This window comes from Mauremys mutica, chromosome 18, assembly GCF_020497125.1.
Source record: "Mauremys mutica isolate MM-2020 ecotype Southern chromosome 18, ASM2049712v1, whole genome shotgun sequence".
Classification (NCBI taxonomy): Eukaryota; Metazoa; Chordata; order Testudines; family Geoemydidae; genus Mauremys; species Mauremys mutica.
Genome location: NC_059089.1, coordinates 24,046,076 through 24,064,552, shown reverse-complemented (window position 1 = coordinate 24,064,552; position 18,477 = coordinate 24,046,076). Strand labels below are relative to the sequence as shown.

The 18,477-nt window shown below is 47.8% G+C and overlaps 1 protein-coding gene across 4 annotated transcripts in view; it reads left to right on the top strand.

Moving 5' to 3' along the window:
- Positions 1 to 18,477, top strand: part of KCNT1 (potassium sodium-activated channel subfamily T member 1) — a 191,010-nt gene that overhangs the window by 12,146 nt on the left and 160,387 nt on the right. For 3 of the 4 annotated variants that reach the window (XM_044992819.1, XM_044992818.1, XM_044992817.1), the window contains exon 1: positions 11,635 to 11,729. In XM_044992819.1, the coding sequence (XP_044848754.1) occupies positions 11,635 to 11,729 (95 nt within the window). Of the gene's footprint in view, positions 1 to 11,558; positions 11,730 to 18,477 lie in introns of those variants that run through there. The other variant, XM_044992813.1, reaches the window with a different exon arrangement.

The following is an 18,477-nucleotide window of genomic DNA, read 5'->3' as shown; positions in this document are numbered from 1 at the left end:
GAGACTGTATCAAAAGCTTTGCTAAAGTCAAGGAATATCACATTCACAGCTTTCCCCTCATCCACAGAGCCAGTTATCTCATCATAGAAGGCAATTAGGTTAGTCAGTCTACCAGCCAGATTGTAACACGCCTCCAAAACCCATCCCCCAAACTCTCTCCCTCTTCCTGCTGCAAGGCCTAGAGAAATAGATGATCTTTGCAGCCTGTCCAGAAGGCTATTTTGGGGAATGAATCCCAAAGTCAAAGTCTTCTCCTGAGAAACATGTTGCAACTAATGCTTCCCTTTTAAACCAGGGGTTGATGGCTGGAGCTCTTACGCTGTTTGCTGGTGTGGGTCCCATAGGGGAATAGCTGCTCTCTGTTATACGGTAAAGAGGCTGGTTGTATGGATCCCTGTGGGCAGATTCCACCACGAGTGTTATACTGGAATGATCCTTATGTGCAGATCTGTGGCACAATGAGCTTCCCGAGTTACGTACACAGAACCTGATCTCGACCTTTGAAGGACAGAGTGAATTCTGCCAGGAACATTTTAGTGCCATTTTAGTGCCAGGGCAGGTCAGTTAGGTTTTAATTGGCTCTAATTAGCATCCTTGCAAGCTGTCTCCACTTCAGATGAGTTCCACTCAGCTGCAAAAGTGAGAACATCGGAGAAGTCCCTTCCAATCTGACCCAGGAGGGTGAAGTACAAACATATTAAGGAATGTGGCCATAGGAAAATAAGGATGCAGGAACTGATCAGTTAAACTGAATTGCACTGTATTTGCATATTTACACAATAGACTGTAATGATCGCGAACGAACCATTATGCTCTATTGTCTGCCTGTCATTCTGATCAGCTGTATTAGGCACTTGCTTTACTCTGTCATTAACTTTCCTAGGAGATTGGGGGATGGAGATTTGGCTGATTATTTAACAGTACACTGAGGAAGCTGTGTAGTCCAGTGGATAGCGCACTGGGCTGGGAGTCAGGAGACCTGAGGTTGTTTCCAGCTGCTGCAGCACTATGTGTCCTTGGGCGTTGGTTTCATCGTTAGGTTGCAGGCTCTCAGGGAGAGGGCCATATTTTGTGCATATTTTGGGGAGGTTCCTGCTGGGGGCGTGGGAGCTGTGCAGAACCTTTTCAGAGAGTTGGGAATGGTGCATGCGGTGCCAGTATCAGACCTGTAAACACATGACCCTGGCAACCATTAGCTCAGTGGCAATTACACGTCTGAGTAAGGCGCTGCTGAGGCTATACACTCTTGCAGCTCTCCCATGGAGGGATTTCCTTAATGACCCCGCCTCCCAATGGCCTGTACAGTGAGGTCAGCTGCAGTAATGAGGGGAATTAGTCCTAATGCTGCAGGGCTCAAGTGGGGTCAGGAAGGCACCTTGCACCGAATCACTGCCCTGCATAATTGGTGTGGGCCTAAACAGGTACACCTGGGTGCCTGTGTGTAGGTCCCACTGAACAGGCACTGATCCTGCCCGTATGGATCAGTATTGGAGGGGGCAGGAGGCTTGCTGTTTGCTCCAATCTGCTGACCTCAGTGGTGTCTAGGCTTTAGTATCTTGGGGAACAGCAGAGGCATCTGCTTTGCCTCTCCTCTCCTCTCCTCTTCACACCCAGCTGCTTCTTTCACTGCTGCCCCCTAGCATCTGCCTGGGAGGCCTGGAGAGAACTCACCTCCCTGGCTTCCCCCGACTCAGTATTCTCAAATCCCACATGTGAGTGCTTGGGTCATTCCTGTCTTTTAAAATATTCTCTCTCTTTGGGAAACCCCAGGTCTAATTTCCCTGTCTCCTTGGCTTAGTCCGCTCTGATACCCTGGGTGAACCTCCGTTCATTCCAAACAGTGTAACAGATGACTGCTCTTTTCATCCATATATGGGGCACGCTGTCTATTTGCCTGTTCCCCTTGGCCTTTCATAGTGGGGAGCTGTTTATTCTTAAAGAGAAGAGTCCAGTCTGCTGCCACTACTCGTGGGCCGTCCCTGAGCCGCAGTGGGAGTTGTGGTGTGCATAGAACACAAATCAGGCACCTTTTTAATATTGGGCTTTCTTGTGGAAAACTGGGCAAAAGATATTTTTTTTCCTTCTCTTTGAAACAGGGCAAGAGGGACTGTAGTGTGCAAGAGGCAGAGGCGGAAACTGGGATTCAGGACTCTTGGTTTCTATTCTGGGCTACGCAATGGACTCACTTTGTGATCTGGGGGGGATGGGCACCAGGAAAGACTCTTAATATCACTATGGTTTAATGCCTCTCTAGGAAAAATGGGGATAAGAATTCTGACGTGCTCCTTTCACCTGCTGGGAGATTTGATAACAGCTTTATGAAGGACGTGGACTACCGTGGTGATGGCTCTGTAAATCCCTAGGTGACAGATGCAATGGAAGTGCATTTTGTCATTAGGAGTGATTTAGCAGTGAGCAGGTGAGGAAGGATGCCATTGGGGTTAAAGCACTGGGCTGAGATCTAGGCTTCAATTTCTTGCTTCGCCAAAGCTTTCTTTGGCCAAGTCTCTGGTTGGTGCCTCACATCCCCATCTGTAAATGGCAGCGATGAGCCATTCCTCCCTCCCAGGGATGTTGGGAGGCCAAATCCCTAAGTGCCTTGGAGATGCTCGGATACGATGGTGACGAGGCTGTTTAAGTACCTAGGCAGACCCTAACTGCCGCAACAGTGCAGTAAATTACCGTATCACTCGGACAGTAGGTAGCCATGAAAAATGAGTGCATTACTTATCCTGAAGTGAGTAATGTGCTCAGCTCAGTAGCTTTTTATATTCAATCCTAATTATGGCTCTTTAAATATTTCAAGACCTCCTCTAATAGAGTGCTGGTGGTAGCATTAGCATCAAGGCGCTGGTGGACTTCTCTGCAGGAACATCATCAGGCACACCCCACTTTCAATCACTGCCTTTATGTTTCTCCCCCCTCTTTTTAATGAAAACGGGTTTTACTCATTGGGCAGAAGGCAGGAAAGCCACAATTGTTTTAATTGCCCAATAGACAAAGAAATGTTGTCCGAGAGAGTGCTGGACTTCATTTCCATTCCAGTACTTAATATATCAGTGTGGTTTTAAAATTCCTGTGCTTTTCAGCTCTAGGTAGTTTCTTAATACTGTAAACTGACTCAAGGGAGAGGACAGCACAGGGGAGGAGACTTCCCTTCCCTTTTATTTTGTCTTATTTTGGTGGCCACAGGTATTGGCCTCTGCTGCAGCTCCGTGGTTTGCGTATAAGTTCTGACCAGCAGGGCTGGTGTAGCTGGCCACACTGCCTTCATCAGAACGGCCCTTCTGAGCGCACACAGGCGAACAGGCATCTGTGTGGGAGGCTGACTGACCACTGCGTGACTCTTGGATCTGGGCCATGCCGACTCGAAGCAAATGAACTCCATATGGCTGCTGGCAGCTTGGGGCATTCCACGCAGCACTCCGTGCTCCGGCTCCAGCAGCACGCGAGAGCTAGCGGTGGGCTTGACTTCTGTGTGTGCTACAGACAAGAGAGCTGTCTGCGCCCAGGCTGTCTTTCTGCTGACGCACCTGATGCTGACACTTCTGATGCTCAGACGGCCCCTGTGTTTTCATGTTGTCCGCGCTGCGTTTTGTTGAGTGCTTGCTGGGTGATGGGAGAAGAGGCAAACTCTGGATCTTCAAAGAGAAACTGGCGGGGAAGAAGCAATTTCTTTCTCTCTCCCACACAGCTGCACCTGTCAGCACACAGGGTTGTGTAATACAGTCCTGCCTGGCGCTGGAGGCTGTGAGGGGAATCAGGCAGTGAGGATAAGAGCGTGGAATTAACTCCTGTGCTTCAGTGCTCCGGTGTGTTGTGGGACCGCTATAGAATTCCAATGCACCTAGCTGCTGGGAGACGGCTACAGGAGAAACTCCAGGCTCCAGCCTGCTGTGGGGCAGCTACAGGAGAAGCTCCGTGTGAGTGGAGACTGGAGTTTTCATTCTGAACAATTGAAAGGGAGGTGGAAGAACATGTCCCACCAAGACAGTGACAGAGGAAACCTCTTTGTGCCCAAAATGATTGTAAGGAATTATTCACTGAGCAGGGATCCCTGTGGAAATCTAAATCCCATAAAGCTGCCAAGGTCAGTGTCTGTCTAGGTGACATGCTGAGGCTAAGCTATGGCCGCCCAAGGGGCTAGTCCAGCTTTCACACTTGATTTTTCCATTCATGAACTGTGTGTGTGTGTGTGTGTGTGTGTGCATGTGCTGCTTTTCTCAAGCTTCTCTGCCCCCCCCCCGCACCCTTTCTTGTTTGGGCTGGTGCACCCCCACTGCCTTCTGGCATGCCTGCTCATTGCTCCATTCACTGCCAAGGAGCCTGCATTGATGGTTTTAGAAAATGTGTGTTACTTACACAGGAGGAGGGGGCTGTCTCGTTTCCAGCCTAACAATTGGGAAGGAACGTGTTTCCCCTACGCACTTGGCCACTGAGAGACCCCCACAGGGATGTCACTCAAAAGGAAGGGGAAAAGCAACTGTAACCAGGTAACCATAAGAGCTGTGGGAGGAGAAGCCAGAAATGATGGTGATTTGTATGTATTGTTTAAAACATATAGAAAATTAAAGGCGGGGAGGCAGAGTTTCCTGAATAGCTTATTGTTCATCAGAGAGGCCAGGGCTGATGATAACTTTTTGAGTGAGCCCAGCACCTGGAGGATCTGTTCTTACCAAGAAGTGAGAACGAGGACTATGTGGAAAGTGAGAGATGCCTCTGCTGTGACGATGGAGAAGAGAGACCAAGAAAGAAGCCACTCTGCTAAGTCCAAGACTTACCTGGCCTAGCGTACCAAGGTGCTGAGCATCTGCAGCTCTGGTGACTTCAAGAGGAGTTGGCATTGCTCAGCATCTTTGAAAATTGAGATCCAGGAAGAAGAAGTGATTCCCCCAAGCTCACACAGATGGACTGGCAGAGCTTGGGGCTGAACGTGAGTCACCTGAGCCCCAGGCCTGTGCACTGACCACAAGACCCACCCTTTCTGAAAGGAAGTAGTTGGAAACAAAGACCGGAAGGGGGAATCTCCATCCTTAGAGGTTTTTAAGGCCTGGCTTGACAAAGCCCTGGCTGGGATGATTTAGTTGGGGTTGGTCCTGCTTTGAGCAGGGGGTTGGACTAGATGACCTCCTGAGGTCTCTTCCAACCCTAATCTTCTAAAATTCTATGATTCTGTGAAAGGTGATGGAGAAGCCCTGGTGCTATGCAGGATCAGAATGGCCTGAGTGATCTCTGGTGCCGCTGACATGGCTGCTCTCTGACTGAAGGGAAAAGCCAGAGGGGCAGTTTGTCTAGTGAATATGTTGGCTGAAATTGAGAGCAAACCAGTCACCAGGAGGTGTCGGAGTGTGGGGAGGGCTGCCATAGCAAGTGGGCCGTCTGAGAAACCATCTTGAAAGGCCGTGGCTGTGAGGGGCGATGAGAGGCCAGCCAAAGGGGACCAGAGCCTTGAAAGGATGCCCTACCTCAGGGTTCAGTCTAATATTTCCTTCTGAAAAGACTAAGGTAGAAGACGGCCTTCTGCCCCGCAAATGAACCCTTCCACGGCCAGTTGATTAAAAGAGGGGTGGGTGTCTTGGGCTTCTAACAGAAGTTGGTGCAGCTGCTGTGTCCTAAAGCCAGGTCTGGCCATTTTGAGAGAGACCCCCGAGATCATATCTCTGCTCACCCTCCTAACGTGAAAGAGATGCTCTCGGGGAAAGGAGAGGGCCAAGTGCGGGTGAACAGCCGAGAGAGCGGTTCTGTGCTGTCAGTGGGCTGGGCCTGCAGAGACTGCTCGCAGCTGGTGAAAGGCAGTCCAAAGAGAATATTCTCCTGCCGTTTGAGGGGAATCTGGACACGTTGCCCTGAAGAGTCAGCGGCTGCTGGGACGCGGGTCCTGGAAGGACACAAGAAGGGCAGTTTGTGAATGGGGGTGTGAACCCCTTACATCCCACCCCACTAGGTAGATGTCTGATGAATGTACCTATTACGCCTAGCAGGTAGCTCCTAGCATAGCCGCTTTGCCAGCCAAACCAACGAATTCAGCTGTAACAGCGCTTTGTGCTGCAGACACAGACATGCTTGTCATCAGCAGGGATGGAGGCCAAGCCGTCTGGATCCAAATTCGGCCACCTCTATTGCTCCACCATCAGTCATGAGTGACTAGCCTTGTCTCTCTGTAGGCTACAGGCAGCCATTAGAGGGTGACAACAGACACCCTGCAACGTGCCATGGCTTTACAGTGTGCAATATGGAATGAAGCCAAAGACAGCGGTTCTGCTTTTGCCAAGGAGAGCTGGGTTGGAGTAATGAGATCAGGTGTTGGGAGCTCACTTTCTGTCAGATGCACACAGACTTCTTGGACTGAAGCTGGTGGAGGGGAGGGGGAGCAGGGCCTCTCTCCCTTGGCTAGAGAATGGCACATGCTGTCCCAGTGAGATAAGGCTGGTTAAGCCTCAATGCTGGGCATTGGTTTCCCACACAACACTGATATTGTTCCTCTACATTCTCAAACTAAACAGGATCCTAGCAGAGGGTTATTTAGGCAGCTGCCTTACACTCAAGTCCAGAGTGTTATTAGAAGGAAGCAACATCCTTTGTTCTGTTTGTCCTCTGGTTCTTGTGGAAGGGGACAGTCCTGTGAGGTGCTCAGAGCTTTCTGCTCCCAATTTAAATCTTGTCAGGTGGACCCAAAGTGCATGTATTTAACAGCAGTGAGGAGAGGGCACTTGACACTGTGCAGGATCCCCAGGCCCTAAATTGCTGTTGAGGATTTAGGAGCATGAGAGGTGCTGAGCAACCTGCAATGTTGATGGACATCAGTGGAGTTGGAGATGGTCAGCCCCTTTTAGGAGGTGGGTCTGTGTATTGTGTTGATAAAATAGGAATTGCCAGAATGGATCAGACCAGCAGCCCATATAGTGTGGTGTTCTCTCTCTGATGATGGCTGGTACCTGATGCTTAAAGGTAAGTGCAAGAAGCCCTGTACTAAATAATTATGGTGTCTATCAAGAGAGGAAGTTCCTTCCTGACCTTAGGCAGCTTGTGATTGGTTTATGCCTTGGAGCATGAGTGCACATCACTCTGCATGTGGTTCACAGCATGCAAAAGATTGACTGAGATGGAGTCAAGGATTCCTTGTTCCTGTTTCGCTACCTTTGCCTTCATCCCTTGTTACCAGTCAGTGCAACATCTTGATAAAAAAACTTCCCTGTGCCCCCAAAAGAATCAATGGCTTTTAAAATGCATTTAAAACAACAGTCTGAGCCCTGAAAAGTTTTCCTACAAACAAAATTGGACTATTGGGTCCTGACAAGCTCAATGCTACTTTGACAGCACTTTAAGGGCTCCCATTGGCACCACAGATGCATTGGATGAACATGCTGTGTGTCAGAATCTCCTTGGCTCAGCTCCAAGGAAGTCATTGGAGTCCTGCAGGGGATGCATGTGGTCCTTTGCATGCATTTCCAGTCCCTGATGATGGTGCTGTCAGCAGCATAGCTGCTGCGTGCATATTGTGTTCAAATACAGCAAGAGAAGAGCAGGATTTCTGCCAGCCCACATGTGAGAAATTTTATTAAAGAAAACCAAGGCTGATGCAGCAGTCAGCTTCCTCGTAAATCAGACTCCAAAAGATCATCCTTGTTTACAAATACAGGAAAATGACTGACTGTCTAGCTCCAGATCTACAATAAAACAGCTTAATTTCTCTCTGATCACATTAGCTTCAGTCCAGCCATCTCCCTGTGCCCAAGACCTCAAGCTGCACTCTCTCCCCAGTCTTTGTGTGAGGTTATCACTGCCGGGGAGTAAACAGACTCTGTGAGTCGGAGCAAAATTACAATGTCTCATTAATAGATGTTGTTATAACTCCTTACACTGCATGCAGCATAAATTTGAACTTGCACAGGGTTCTGGAAGCAAGGATTGAAATTAAACCACAATAAATCATGTCAAGTTCTTTTCCACGGCTGTTTGACTACTAGGCAATAACTGGGCTTGGCGATGGCACTTTGATTTTACACTTCACTAGAACTTGGAACACGATTTGACTATTTTGTGACATCCCAACATCGTGGAATTCCCAACTTTCTGGAGAGACCAGCATTATAAATTCCTTATACTTAGGAATGTTATGCAAGGGACCTTGACAGCTTGGGTCTAGAAAGCTCTTATATTGTGTTAGTAGCACTCTCTCCAACGGTGAGATGCACACAGCTTGCGGGGGGCGATCTGGGTGCAGTGGTAACAGGACTCTGCAGGGGGTCCAGGTGAAGGTGGTTGGGGCTCAGCGGGGAAGGGGTCTGGGTGTGGGGGGATAGAACTTGGTAGGGGGGTCTGCATATGGGGGGCTGAGTGGGGGGTCCAGAATCTGGGGGAGTGAGGCTCAGTGGGAGGAGGATCCAGGTGCAGGGGGCTTGTTGGAGTGGTCCAGGTGCAGGGGGAATGGGGCTCAGTGTGGGGGGCAGGTTCTGAGTGCTGGGGAGAGGCTTGACAGGAGGGTCTGGGTATGAGGGGGTCTGGATGTATGGGGGTTGGGTGGATGGGGGAGCATCTCCCTATACAGGGATCCCTCCCCCTGCAACTGAGGAGTGATGGGTGGGGAAGCAGGGTGTGTGTGTGTGGGGGGGGAGTTTGCAGAACTTCCTGCAGCTGGAGGAGAAATCGGGGTGGGTCTGACCCAGCCCCAGATGCCGTGTAGTGGAAGAGGAAGTTCTGTCCTGCCCAGCCCAGCCGGGACTAGCAGCTGAGCCTGGCGCAGGGTTGGAGCCACCAGCCGTGTCTTCCCCAGTCCTGCCCCCTGCCTCTCAGTGATTTACCTCTCTGCTGGTTGCCCTGAGCACCCAAAACATACTGCTGGGGAGGGCCACATGACCACTCTTGTGTCTTCCCTTTGCTTCCCTGTCAGAAAGTCAGTTTTCTGCAGGGGACAAATTCTGCACATGCGCAGTGGTGCAGAACTCCCCCAGGAGTAAATTCTGCACCATCTCAGAGCTGCAATCACTTGCACGCATAAATAACTTTACACAAGTGAGTAATTCCCTGAGTTCACCTATTCCAGTTGAACTCAATGGGAATACATATGTGCATAAAGTATTTGCAGGACTGGGGCTTTTATTTGCCCATTGGAAATTAATTAGAGGAATGCTCCCTTTCTGCATGGCACTGTGTACGGTCTTGAGCCTTAACAGTTTACATGATCTCTAGGGAAGGGAATGGCATCTTCCTTTAAACAGGAACTTGTTGTTCAACAGATTTCACCCTTTGAGAGAGGAAATGCCCTGCCGGTGGAATTGTAATCTCCCACGACTGAAGAGAGACCTTTGACTCCTCTATTTTTATGTGTACGCTATCATATGTAGAGATGAAAAATTCAATAACCCTAGTATTTCCCTTAGCATCCATTCTATGGGTGAAATCCTGGCCCCACTGAAGTCAATGGGAGTTTTGCTATTGGTCTCACTGGTGCCAGGATTACACTCTATAATTATTAAATATAGATAGGATGTGGCCTAATAAAAGCAACTTGCAGAACACCAGAGATAAACTCTTCTTGCAGGAAAGCCTTAGCTTGGGGCTTTGCCATTAAAGTATAATTAGATCTCTCCTTACATTGTAAGATCAAAGAAGTTGGAACAACGTCTGCTCTGACACCAGGGTAAACCCAGAGGGACTCCTTGATTTCAGTGGAATTTGGCTCAACTTCTCACTTGAACCTATTTCAATATACAAGGCCAAATTCTGAATTGATTTATACCCCTATATTTCCCTACTGAGGCCCAAGGGAGTGCAAATCAGTGCAGACTTTGGCTTTCATTGTGTGTGCGGCAGGTTAAAAAGTGTCAGACAGCCCTTGATTACAGAGGTATAGAGTGAAGGGGTAGGACTGACTGTGGTAAATGTGGTGAGTAAGATGCCAATCGAAAGTGCTGAGGATTGAGTTCAGTTGGCTTCTTGGGCTGCATTCAGCAGAAATGTTGTATGCCACTTGCTCTCTACACCCTTAAGAGCTGCAGCACATAGTAGTTCTATAACGTAGACAACTGGCAAGTTAGAGGATTCTGAGTTACGACTGGTGTAAAACAAAATTGTGAGAGGGCGTGAAGGACCTTGGAATGTTTTTCTGCAGTCATCCCGGCTGTCTTGTTGTAGATGCCAATCTGGAATCATGCTCTGAGGTTCTGTTGTGTTCCTATATGTTTTAGAGTGGTAGCCATGTTAGTCTGTGTCAGCAAAAAGAATGCGGAGTCCTTGTGTTAGTCTCTAAGGTGCCACAAGGATTCCTTGTTCTTTTTGTATTCCTGTATGTCATGCATGTTGTGGTCTAAGGACCTGATTCAAAGTCAGTGGGAGTTTCTCTATTAACTTCTGTGTGTGTTGGATCAGGCCCATATAAACCTAAGTAACAATGCTGGTGTCGTTCAGCCTTTGTCATTTGTGAGCCCTAAACTTGCATGTTGGATGGGAGGGATAGGAATAAACTTCCTGCAAAGCCATTGCAGCTTCTCCCTCTCCTGTTCCTCCAGGCCTCCTTAAAGAGCCTATGAAACTTGAGTTACTCTGATGCTGGCATAGAGTGACTTCCTCAGGAGAGCTGATTGAAAGGGACAACCTCACATAGGCTTAGACACGCTTTATATAGAGAGAGACATGATAGAATAGACATGGTTTGTTAAAATCTGGGAACAATTTCCGCTTGGTTTAACCATTCTTGTAGTGTCTGCAACTCACACTCGCTAAGAGGCATGTGATGCAATCAGTAGCTCGCTGCTGAGTGGAGAGCAGTTTAATTCCCCTCATTTTATCCCCAAAGTTTGTTTAAAAAATAGCCTGGTTTATTTTTCGCTCTCACCTTTTTGGAGGTGGGGGGAAGAGCGCTGGTGTAGAAGACAGAGCTCAGGCACACACTATTTCTGTGCACACCCACCGAGATACACCCCCCCCCCGGTGTAATCTGTCGCTAGCTGCAGCACATTCCCTCCGAATACTATTTTACTGCACATGAAACAGAACCAGAACTTTTGATCAGTTAACTGGCTTCCGAAGAACCGCAGGGCAACCCCCCACCCCCCGTGCTAGGCAGCGGGGGAACGCATCCCCCTAGCCCGGGCAAGCAGCAGCTGGCCAGGGGACCGACTCGTGCGGGCCGGTTCGGTGCTGGTGTGCTCGAGTCAGCCTCGCCAGCGGGGAAAGTGCCGCCCCGCTCCCCACGCTGCAGCGATGGGCCCCCCCGCCCCCCACAGGAGCGCGCTGCCCGGGATTTGCCGCCGGTCTTTCCAAGCCCCCCCCCACGCTGCAGCCCGTGCCGGGGGAGGAGATGGGGGCCGGGCGTAGCCACACAGACCTGAGCAGCAGCCGCCAGTTCCGTGCGGAGCGGGGGGCTGGGGACCGCCTGCGCCCCCAGATCCCCCCCAGGTCCGAGCCCACATCGCTGCTGCCCCGGCTCCTCCCGGGGCTCCCGAGCCAGGCGGGCTGCAGGGGCCGGGCAGGCGAGTGTCCCTGCGGGGCTGGGAGGGGGCCGGGCGGGCAGGGCAGAGGCTCCAGCCCGGCTCCATCCGTCCCCTTCTCTCGGGCAGGCTCTCGTCGCCGGGCGGCTGCGGGGGCTGCGGCGGCAGCAGAAGCGGGGTCATCCTGGACATCGCCTCCCTGAAGATGAACGAGCTGGAGTCCGAGGTGCTGCCCCTGCCGCCCCGCTACCGGTTCCGGGACCTGCTGCTGGGGGACCAGGCCTTCCAGAACGACGACAGGTAGGGGGGTGTCAGCCCCAGGGCGCGGGGTGAGGGAGGGGGGTGTCAGCCCTCAGGGCGCGGGGGTCAGGGGGTGTCAGCCCCAGGGCGCGGGGGGCGGGAGGGGGGTGTCAGCCCCAGGGCGCGGGTGTCAGGGGGTGTCAGCCCCAGGGCGCGGGGGGCGGGGTGTGTGTGTCAGCCCCAGGGCCCGGGGGCGGGAGGGGGTGTCAGCCCTCAGGGTCCAGGTGTGTGTGTGTGTCAACCCTCAGGGCGCGGGGGTCAGGGGGTGTCAGCCCCAGGGCCCGGGGGCGGGGGGTGTGTGTCAGCCCTCAGGGGGCGCGGGGCGGGAGGGGGTGTCAGCCCCCAGGGTCCGGGGGCAGGGGGTGTCAGCCCCAGGGCCCGGCGGCGGGAGGGGGTGTCAGCCCTCAGGGCGCGGGGGTCAGGAGATGTCAGCCCCAGGGCGCGGGGCGGGAGGGGGTGTCAGCCCCCAGGGTCCGGGGGGAGGGGGTGTCAGACCCAGGGCGCGGGGCGGGGAGGCAGGGGGCTGGCACAGAGGCTATGGGGTGGCCAGGGCACGTTAACCCCCAGGGGCTGGGGGGAGTAGGACTGGCGCGTTGCTGGCCCATAGGGTAGAGAGGGGCGGGGGGCAGAGGGAGCATTGCCAAAGGTCATTGGGCTGGGGGTGCTGGAGGAGAGGGGCTGGCCCAGAGGGCATGTCGGGGGGGGGGGGGGTGGAGGGGGGAGAGGTGCTGGCTGCCCGCTGGCGGCTCTCCTAGGTGCTGCCCCCGCGCTGGCTGCGCCCAGGGAACTCTCCAGGGTGCTGAAGGCACGTTCCCATCTCAGGGAATCTTGACTGGCAGCGCGGCTGGAGAGGAAGGGGGATTAGCTGGGAAATAGTTTGTGTGTGTGTGTGGGGGGAATTGCTCTTTTCATTGACCCACTGAGAGTGGGGTTCTGTGGGGGATCCAGCTGGAGACGCGCGAAGGTTCCGGGAGCTCCCTGTGCTCACTGTGGGTGGATATCCCCCGCTGTATGGATTTGGAGGCCAAGGCTGGGTTGAAGAGTTTGTATTCATTTTAAGATTACAGTGCTGGCTGCACTTAACTCCGAGGCTCTGTCTGCAGCGATGATGCTAATGTGAACTGAGCGATTGCAAAGGACTGCTGGAGATATTGCAAAATTGTTTGCTTCTTGGATTGGCTTGGGATATGGCCTTTTGGATTTTGTTTGAAAGCTTTCTTTTCCTCCCCACTCGCAGTGATTGATTAACAGGTCTGCAAGGCTAAATCAAAACGAAGAAAAGACATAAGGTGTAAGGGATCTCCTTAAGGATATCAGTGAAAACAAATTAATAAGGAATTGCCTTCCAGTGAAACATATTTATGGAATAAGAATCAAGAAGCTATAATGCCAGGGGAGTAAACTGCAATATTGTAGGTTGTTTCCCACAAATTAGTTGAATGCCTAAACAGATAGCCCTGTCCCGGTGAAGCAAATCTTACACTGCTGGGTTGTTAGCTCTTGAATAGTTCTGTATAACTCGCTGTACCTTTTTAAAGGCAGCCAGACACTCACGTCACAATGCCGCTAGAAATACCTGAAGTACTTAAGAAGTGAAACTATCAGGCAGCAAAATTAACTTATTAATGTCTGAAGTTGGGAATTAAAATCTCTTTCTAGCAGTGTTTAAGCTTTCTTTCAAACCTGTAGATTAAATATATAAAGCTATAATTTGGGGGGTCAAAAAGGGAAAGGGTGTGTGCCTGTGTGTAATAGATATAATTCCCAAATGATATTTTAAATAACCAATTAAAACAATATCCATCAAATAATAGCTACATAAGAAGAACTGGTAATTCTCAAGAGTGAATGCTTGATTTACAATGTTTTGAAACTCAAAGCCCCTTAGAAGTCACTACTTAAAACTGATGTAGATGTATCGTGTCCATTAAGATGACTTTATTCAGGGGAAATGGGAATTTGATTGGAAATAGACTGTCACATAATAAAATGGGTGAATTTCAAAAATATGACAGTGATTTTTATAAGGATGAACACTACAGTTCTACTGTTTTCCAGCTTTAAATCATTGTAATGATGTGAAATACCTTAATTTTTGAGTCACTGCAGATGTTGTGTTTATTAAGGGAGAGGTAGCTCAGTGGTTTGAGCATTGGCCTGCTAAATCCAGGGTTGTGAGTTTAATCCTTGAGGGGGCCACTTAAGGATCTGGGGCAACATCAGTACTTGGTCCTGCTAGTGAAGGCAGGGGGCTGGACTCAATGACCTTTCAGGGTCCCTTCCAGTTTTATGAGATAGGTATATCTCCCTATATTATATTATTATTCTTTATTCTCATTTGGCACTGGTCATTAGTCTCTGCTTTAGTCCGGATACAGATGTCTCGGATTCAGAAGTTAACTTGAGTTTTAGTATGAAGCCGCTAGCTTGAGAGTGATGTTTCTGTATTAACTTGGCAAACCTTTTAGCTTTGTTTCTCAAGATGTTTTTAATTCACTTCTTTTGGTGCTGTTCTATCCAGTTGTTTGGCTTTCTGCCTCAACCTGGAAGTACTGAAAACTATACACTGTATTTGGAAATGTTTAACTTCTTTGATGGTGCCCAGTCCTGCCATCCTTGCTCATGTCAATAATCCATGCTCACATACCAAGGGTCAAGTCAATGCTCTTATTGACTTCTGCAGCAGCAGTTAGACCATTGGAGAACACTTTTGAAAATTCTGTTCAAGGGACTGATGACCATAGTATCTTGCAGATGAATCAAGCTCTCTAGAGTAATTTTGACTAGTAAATTAGCCTATGCCAAACCAGGTTAATGTTTAGCTGAGTTAGACTAGCAGAGCAAAGTGGGAAAACATTTTTGGCATTCTTATACTTACTCATAAATACCAAGCAGTTCAAATATATGCCTTTAAATGCTTTGATATAATTTTGACAGGAATGTGGTGTTTTATATCTGATGAAAAGTCCCTATGAGAACAGCCCATGGCACTGTGAACAATTTATGTATGCAGGCCACATTCCTGGTCTTAGAGTTGGAGTGTGAATAGCAAACTCTCGATGGCATAAAATATCTGATTTATTTAAAAGAGCAAAGTAAAAGGATTAGCATTGTAAGTATCTGCCTTTTTGGAAGCTCCCCCAGAGTGTTAATGTGTTCAAAAAATGATGCACACCTGTGGAGCAGCATCAACTTGGAAGGGCTATGAATACCCTGCCTTAGAAAGGAAGCCAGCAATTAGCTTTCTGTCTTATTAGAAAGCATTTCTGTTGGTTGGAGAATTATTAAACCATCTTCACCACAGAGGATGTTGGGGAGATACCTACACTGGATTTAGGTAAGAAAGATGAGGTTGAGGCACCAGAAGAGAAGGTGTCAGAGCAAATAACTAAGAACTTAAATTAAAGAGCAGTAGGAGCAGAGATTGCATCCAAAAATTCTGCAGGAACTTTAGAATGAAATGACTGAGCTGATGATAAATATATGCGAACTCTTATTGAAATCAATTACCGGATTGTAGGGTAGCAAATGTTGTACCTATTTTTAAAATGAGATGTGGGGGTGAAGCAGCAAACTCTACACAATAAGCCTTCAAACAGGTAAACTGGTTGAAACTGTAATTGCAAAATAGAATTTTAGTATGCCTTGATAGAGGATGGGAAGAAATCAAGCAGAAGATAAATAAGAAGAAACATTATGGAAGTAGAGAAAATAATGAATGATACAGAATTGAGTGCTCCTATGTATCCTTTCTCCTCCTGCACAAGATAAGGGGATACTTAATGAAAAGCAACAAATTTAAAATGGAAAAAAGGAAATGCTTTTTCACACGACTCATAATTAATCTGTGGAACTCATTGCCACAGGATATCATTGTGGCCTAAAGATTAGTGGGATTCAAAACCAGGACTAGACATTTATATATATAATTAGGACATCCACAATTACATAACATAGGATTAAATTTCATTTAGAAGGGACACAATCCCCTTGCTTCTGGGTACAAGCCAACTGCTAAAAGGCAGGTAAGACATTTCCTCTTTGGGTAGGTTGCTCTATGAAGGTCCTTCCACTGACCTTAATAGGTTTTGGGTCAGGCCCTAATTGTCCACTTGCACCTTATTCTGAGGGATTTGACATTGGCTACTGTCAGAGACAGGTTACGGGAGTAAACAGGCCCCTGGTCTGATCTGGCATGGCAAGTCCTCTGGTTTATGACTCACTGATACTTTGTTGCCATGCAGGCATTCAAAGCAATCAGAATATAATAAAGCTGTGCAATAAAACAAATGTTATTGAGCTAATTTATATTTGAGCCAATGCCCAAAGGACAAAACCTGAAAGGAGTTGAAGTGAAATTGGGACGGGGATGCTCATTGCTTATGTTTTGCTGCCTTTTAACTAACTTAGCATCCTGGTAAAGTTCTGACTCCACTTTACTTGGAACCCTCTGTTAGATGATATTGCAAGCATGTGTATGTAGGAGCATGGCCAGCTGGGGGGCTGGAGGAGAGGAGCAGGGACTGAGCGTAACAATCCATTGTTGATGTAAGATAGGAATTTATAATGAAAGTTTCTGGTTCTAAAGTGAAATTGATATTTACTGATTAAAATCAGCTGAGAAAGCACATCTGTGGAACTGATAAATATAGATACAGTATATGCCACAAGAGCTTCCCTCTGTATCTTTGTACTCTTGACTATACCAGTGTTTGGCCTCCAACACCCAACTCTGTCAGTTTTACACTGGGCAGAGCTGACAGCTGTGGGAGTGGGGAAAAGAAAAAAAAATCAGAACTGGGCCTGGAAAGCAGGTCCCTAAGGATCACGTTCTTTGCCCAAGTTAAATAGCCAGCAGATATTTCCAGAAAATCAATGCAGAGAGCCACAAGGCCCATTTTATAGTAGCAAGAAGTAATGGATGTCACTTTGATTAAGTGTATTTTTCTGAATCTAATTATCAACCAAGATTCCTTTTGGTATATGCAAGGATTTTTATAACAGCTCATGTGTGAAAGGTATGCAGTGCCATCTATATAAAGATTTCAGCATCTTCTGTTTTGAATCTAAGATTCTCCTGCTGCATAACCAAGAAATAGCAGTGCTTAGAAGGATTTAACAACAGGCAAACTCCTCTCATTTGTTCTTCCAGGTTAATGGGTCTGTGATGCATTTTCTTCCTCCTTTCTCGGGATTATCCACATTCCAGCTTTTAAATTTGTCACTAAGTGCTACATCTAAATCATGGGCCAGATTATGTTTATAGGTTCCTTTATCTGGCTACAGGGACACCCTCTCATTAAAAGATCTGCCTCTTGCACTCTGCAGTTTTGCAAGTTATCCCTAACAAGGAAATGATTTTCTTCTTGAATGCATCATTCAGTGTAATGCTGTACAGTACTGCACAATTCCTTATCCTTCCACCAATTGCTCTGAATCCTCACTCATTTTCTGTGTAGCTAAAGCTATCCTGTATATACATGATTGTCACTAGGCACACTGGCAAATTTCTATGACTTATTTAGAGAATATGAATGCTTCTTTGAAAATACTGAAATGTATCCTGAAGTTAATGACATTTATTTCTGTGATGACACGGTACTGAACGGTGCTTACAAAGCTACATTTTAACAATACTTCAGACTATGCAGCCTCTTCCCCATTGGTTAATGTCCTTTTTGTATTAAAATAGGCAGGATGCTCTTAGGTTGAAGGCCCTGGACTGTGACTCAGGAGATCTAGGTCCAATTCCCAGATCTTCCTCCTCCTGCGGCACCTTTTGGGCAATTCACTTCACCTCTGTCTGCCTCAGTCCCCACCTTAAAGTGAGGCTCATAATCCTTCTCTCCCACCTCTTGTCTAGATGATGAATTCTTTAGGGGAGAGCCTGTCTCTTATAACATGTTGGTACAGTGCCTAGCACATTGGGCCCTCGGTCTCATTTGAGACCCCTAAATCCTGTTCTTATACCAATACAAAATAATACAAATTACAGAATTAACAGAAAGATCATACTTTCTTGAACTTCAGATATAGTTCAAATCACATTGTGCTGTCTACCTCTTATGGAAAAATACTGTCATAGAGTGGAGAGATCTCACAGCATGAGATTAAAATTACCCTACTCCCACTAAGCCAAAAATTATCTGCTATCTAGTCACTGGTCAAATACTTTCAACAGCTGCCATATAATGAAACATAAATAAGTTGAGAGCATTGCTTGTATCTATCACTGCACTTCAGACTGAAGTTTGATTTCCAGCTGTTTCTGAACGATGCATTTTATCAAACATACCAGGCAGCACATTTTAGAAGTTGGAACTGTAGGAGGTCACCTGGCAGACTAGCCTCCCCAAAGAGAGGAAAATGAAAGAGAAGAATGAAGGGCAACTGTGCATTGAGACACCATTGCTTTTAATAATGTCAAGGTTTCTATTTCACAGGGAAAACAAGTAGCTTGGAAAAAGCTAATAGAAGCAATTTAAATACCTGGAAAGGAAAATTTAGAACATTTATTAATAACTGAGATTATATTTTCCTAAATCCTTACATTGTTGAGAAGATTCTTATCTGACAGTAATCTAGCAAGGGACTAACACTGAAATAAGAATTAAGCAAGTCTGATTAGTAATAATAAACTGCCTGGTATTTCCAGCTGAAGTGAAGTAGTATATGGCTTATATTTCTTAATGTTTCCAAAGTCTTGTGAACAAGCTTCTGATACATCCGGTAGCAAAATAGAATCATA